Source organism: Eucalyptus grandis, chromosome 11 (genome assembly GCF_016545825.1).
Source record: "Eucalyptus grandis isolate ANBG69807.140 chromosome 11, ASM1654582v1, whole genome shotgun sequence".
In the NCBI taxonomy this organism is placed as follows: Eukaryota; Viridiplantae; Streptophyta; class Magnoliopsida; order Myrtales; family Myrtaceae; genus Eucalyptus; species Eucalyptus grandis.
This window is the reverse complement of record NC_052622.1, coordinates 27,872,385-27,877,761: the sequence shown is the minus strand read 5'-3', so window position 1 is coordinate 27,877,761 and position 5,377 is coordinate 27,872,385. Positions and strand designations below refer to the sequence as shown.

General features: G+C 39.4%; 1 protein-coding gene across 1 annotated transcript; it reads right to left on the bottom strand.

Annotated features, from left to right (window-relative positions):
• Positions 1-1,945: 1,945 nt before the first annotated feature.
• Positions 1,946-4,531, bottom strand: LOC104427605 (sugar carrier protein C). Its single transcript, XM_010040673.1, has 4 exons — positions 4,396-4,531; positions 3,979-4,301; positions 2,607-3,242; positions 1,946-2,392 (listed from the first exon to the last, which is right to left on the bottom strand). The coding sequence occupies exons 1-4, from the start codon at positions 4,529-4,531 to the stop codon at positions 1,946-1,948; spliced, it is 1,542 nt and encodes a 513-aa protein (XP_010038975.1).
• Between the last annotated feature and the right edge of the window lie 846 nt (positions 4,532-5,377).

Sequence of the window (5,377 nt, the reverse complement as noted above, 5' to 3'; positions counted from 1 at the left end):
TGAGGCGACCAGCTAAAGGCTAAGGCCAATGAGAAGAAATATGAGTTTTTGACGCAAACAATAGAATGAGAAAAAGGCTTAATAAGATAAAGGATTAATACAACGAAAAACTCCAAACTAGTACATTTATGCCAAATTTATCATAAACTAATTTTTTTACCATAAAAAATCTCAAATTGGTACACCTTTGATAAATTTATCCTAAATCAGTATACTTGTGACAAATTTACGCTATGTTAGTTTCCATTAAATTTAACTATTAAATTACTAAGTTTGATGATATGTGATAATTAACTAGTGTACCGGTTTGAGATTTTACTTTCTGTTTGTCATGGTTGTACCAATTTTATGATTTTTCTTTTTTGGTATTAGTTTAATTTAATAGAGGGTATATTTGTTACAAATGTACCGGTTTAGGATTTTTGGAGGTCGAGAAAATTAGTTTGAGGTAAATTTTTCATAAGTGTACCAATTTAGGTTTTTTTTTTTTTTTTCCATTTCGGATAAATATTTCACAAATATACTAGTTTAGGGTTTTTTGTTGTTAACAAATTCGTTTATGGTAAATTTGTCACATATATATTAGTTTGGGATTTTTCTTGAAATTAACCCTAAGATAAAAGCACTACACAAGATACCCATATTGTGTACAAATATCAACTGGCCCATGGCGGCCATAATGCATGTGGTGAAAGCATAAGTCGTAACTTTCCTAGATAATCCTGGGCGATGCTTCCACTTTCGTTGCCGAAACCACCCGCCAATCTCGACAAAACTATAGAAGACAAACGTAGATTCGACCTCCATGGAGGACTTACTTTATTTGTAGACGTTTGCTTGGAAATTTTTCTTCAATCTCGACAATCAATTCTACTCACGGTCTTGTGCAGCGTTTAAGAGGAAGGGTGACTCCTAATAACGATGGGGAATGAGGAAAGACAAAACGTAGAGATAGTGCTAATCGTGATGGACCCCAAGATAGATAGATGATAATCCGCGAATTCTCATGCTATCTACCATCTACAGGGAAAATAAATTTATACCGTCAATTGTAGGAATTCGTCTTGTATATTTCTATAATTAATCAAATACTTATTATATGTAAATAGACAATTCAAATTTTCTCTGATAAGTAGTAATTAATTTTTATATGTAAATATATATTGTTACAATTTGTAATCCGAGAGAAATATTTGAATTAATTAGGAGCAACCAGTTAACTAACCATGGCTACTGTGGTCAATATGAGAAATTATTCTGCTTTAATTTCGAAAACTAATCTTGATTTAATTTGATTTTTTGCCCTCACTGACGCTCATGGTTATTGAAACGATATAAGTTATATAGACATTATTGATCTTACTTAAGGAGGCATTTGAGACCATCTTTGTTGACAGATTGAATTATGTAAATAAATAATATTTTTTTCTCCGACCATTTGATCTTCAAGCAGTCACGAAAGATTAATGAATTTCAACTAATTCGATCAATTTAACTATAATTTTCCAATTGAAACGGTACAACTATGCACGGCGCTCATGTGGTCCTCACAAGAAAAAGTGTATCTAATCAGGTCATATATTATATGCATCTCACATAAATTCTGAATTTTATTGGATGTTAGGGGTTAAATAAGTATTTATACTTTTTAGTAATTATTGTCAACAAACTCAAGGAACATATTTGCGAAAATAAAAAAACAAGAATCAATATTCACGAAATTGTCCTATCAGAATTAAGGTTATTAAAAATAGAAGAGAGAATCAATAAACCTAAATCAGCCGTACTTATTAAACGACCCAACCCAACAAAGAAAAAATCTGCATGCAAACCATGGTTCCAGGAAAGCATGTAACCTAATCAAACCTAACATACTGAAATTGCATGAATGAGAAAAAACGTAGTCAAATTATTCGCTAAAACTTTAGGAAAAAAAATCGAGTGCCTAAACTTTCTCTGGCGAAGACGGTCCATTTATGACCACGTATTTCTTCCAATACCAATGTTCCTCCCAGACTTGGGACATCTCTTCGATCGGGATATTCTTCGTCTCTGGCACGAAGACGTAGATGAAGGCCGTCATGAGAGCGACAAAGAAGGCAAAGAAGATGAAGAGGCCGAATTTCAGGTGGCAGAGCATGGCTAGGAAGATCTGTGCAACCAAGAAGGTGAAGAGCATGTTGACACACACGACGATGCTCTGAGCAGCCGACCGGATCTCCAGGGGGAATATCTCGCTTGGCACCAGCCACCCCAGCGGCCCCCATGAGAAGGCATAGGCGCTTACAAAGATGCAGATGCAGACCACCACGACAATGGCATACCACCCGGGTAGGTTGTTCGCTTGGCCTGTCGTGCCAAACTTCCAGCCGATTAGGAACGCCACCGCCGCCTGTGCAATCACGATCGGTTAAATTTTTCACTGAATGTAGGGATTGGACATGTGCGACTAGACACATAATGGAACACCTGACACCATCCGATGGTTTAAAGAGTTCTACTGACACTCAATTAAAGATCCAAATATGGTTAGATGAGATAATAGGGAGTGGATTGTTAGAGATATCTAGTAAAGAGTGTAAGGAGTTTAAAGATGTTTTCTGTACCTGAAAGATGAGCATCAAACCTCCACCCCATAAGAAGAGAGGGCGACGTCCCCACTTATCAGTCCCATACACGGAGATGAATGTTGCAACCACATTGACACCGCCAGTGATAAGTGCCGACATGAGCGATGCATCGTTCCCGAACCCGATGGTGATGAATAGGACTGGCGCGTAGAACATGACCACGTTGATCCCAGTAAGTTGTTGGAACATTGGGATGAGCACCGACATGATCAAGTGTGGCCGATACTTCCGCTTGCCGAGGTTGCCCCATGGGTTCTTCACGGCCTTGGACGCCTGGCTGGCCTCCACGATGTCGTTGAACTCGGCCTCCACCTCATGGTCAGAAACCCCTCGGATGCGGCGGAGCATCTCCCGTGCCTTGGTGGGGTTGCCCTTCTCAAGGATGGAGTTGGGGGTGTTGGGGAGGAAGAAGGCCGAGATGCCGATGATGAGGGCAGGGACCGCCGCACCGCCAAGGCTCACGCGCCACCCTTCGCCATTGGCCATCTTCTGGGTGAAGTAGTTGACCACATTCGCGCACAGGATGCCCACCGTGATGGACAGCTGGAAGAGCACATTGAGTGAGCCGCGGCGCTTGTATGGCGCCATCTCCGACACGTAGAGTGGCACGGACTGAATTTCGAGTACAAGCACCATATTGAGTTAGGTCGATTTCATTGCAGTCTCAAGGACTTCCTCAACAAATTAGAGATATAGAATGATAGAAATCGGTAACTGAATTCTACTTTTTGGGTCGTCAAGTATTTGAGTTGCTTATGATGCAAGAAAAGTTGAAGAGCATAGTTGCGTGTAATCCAAAGCTATATGTACAGACATTTTTTAGCATGTACTGAAAAAAAATTAGCTATAGAACGAGAGAATCACACATAACTCATAATTTCAATTATGCAGTCACGGTTTAATTTAAGTCCTGTAAAAATGCAACTAAAAGTCTATAGGTATTATCATCAAATCTTTGCACCGAGATTTCAAGAAATTTGGCTCAAATCTTAATCTATTGAGCTTGTTTTGTTTATCTGATGGGAAACATGGTTAAACTAAACCTCTTGACTCGGCAGGCACAACGATGATTTAAGCAAATTAGGAAAATATAGGAATGCTAGATGAACTCAATATATCATAGACAGGACTTTGGGATGTTCTTTTGAGAGGTAAATTAGGGAGTCAAGTAATTAGTCGTCTTTTCACAATCAAAATTTATATAATTCAAGTAACGACGAATTTAGGTCAGCGAAAACAATGAAGCGTTTAAGGGCCAAAAACATACGCATGTGTATATATATGACCTCTGATGCGATGAATAACGAGAACTTGGTACAAAAATAGCACAGAAATTAAGGAGTTTTACCTGAATGGCGAAGCCGACTCCAATGCCGAGCAATGTCCGGCCAATGATCAGCATAGCGATGTTTTGTGCGGCAGCATTTACGATAGCGCCACAGAGGAAGATCGTGCCGCCTAGCAACATGGACCACCTCCGCCCCAGGCTCCTTGTCACCTTGGATGCGACCAGCGAGGCCACGAGCGCCGCCAAGTAGAGCGACGACGTGAACATAGTCAACGTGAAGCTGTCGAACTTGCAGTATTGATTGGTCGACTTGTCCAATGCCTCCTTCCGGTACACGGCAGGGAAGAACCTCTTTAGGAACGGAGCCATGGACGTCACGCCGCCTAAAAGAATAAATCACGAGGCCATGATAAAACTTGAGATTTTGAGGCAAACACCAAAATAGGTGAAAAGAGTCTGATAAGATGAGAGCATTACCCGAAATACCGATGTCATACCCGAATATCAAACCCCCCATGGCAGCAGCGATGCATGTGATGAGAACGTAAGTGGTGACTTTCCCAGGATAATCCTTGGGGACGCCGCCGCTTTCGATGCCGAAGCCACCCGCCATCGCAATGAAACTATAGAAGAGTCGGACCGTAGATTGGCGGATGAAATAGTAGAAGACACAGACTGACGATTCTATTCCCAGGACTCGGTCCGTTCACAGAGGAAGAGTGACCAACGAAAGCTACAACGTAGGGATAGTTCAACTGTGAAGAACTCCCATGATCTTATCCACCAGAACTTTCAACAGATTTTTATCTCCAAGAAATCCGGAAGATTTGAAAACCAATTGGAAAATTATAAATTTTTATTTTTATTTTTATGAAAGACCAAAAGGATAATTCTATCTGGATTGGCGTAATTACCGCATATTGACAATTTTTATCATTATGTTATAAATAATTGGAATTACATTTTTACTTGGATCTACACAAAGCGAAAAATTAACCTTCATCTGTTCTCACATATTATAATTTTTCATTAAAGGGTTTATCGAACTGCGGAACAGTACCCTTAAATGATTAGATATGGAGATAACGGATTTGAACCCAAGACTTCCTATTGATTTGATTAAGATTTTGGAAGATGATAATTTGGCCTAATAGAATTGAATGATTAGCTATTGTATTATAAACGTCATGAAGCTCTTTAATCTGGTATAATACATAGATAGATAGGTAGATAGACCGATACATTGATAAGAAATGTTTTATCCTATTCAATTGTCTGAATTAGGTGCACGGCACAACTAAGCATGAGCACTGATGATTGGCATCGTTGAACATTGAAAACTCAGATTGAAGTTTTCTGTAATGTTCACACTTTCTAATTAAGAGAGTGCTTAATATAATGTTCAATTGAATAGCATCTTTTGGAAGAGATGAGAAATGCTTTTGATGAGTATAATTGT

What these genes read in the sequence shown, in the direction of transcription:
- LOC104427605 (XM_010040673.1), bottom strand. Translation starts at nt 4,531, where the DNA reads ATGGCGGGTGGCTTCGGCATCGAAAGCGGCGGCGTCCCCAAGGATTAT. An exon ending in GAGTCGGCTTCGCCATTCAG is followed by an intron (nt 3,243 to 3,978) that starts GTAAAACTCCTT and finishes CTCGAAATTCAG; the next exon opens with TCCGTGCCACTCTACGTGTC. An exon ending in GTTTGATGCTCATCTTTCAG is followed by an intron (nt 2,393 to 2,606) that starts GTACAGAAAACA and finishes GTGATTGCACAG; the next exon opens with GCGGCGGTGGCGTTCCTAAT.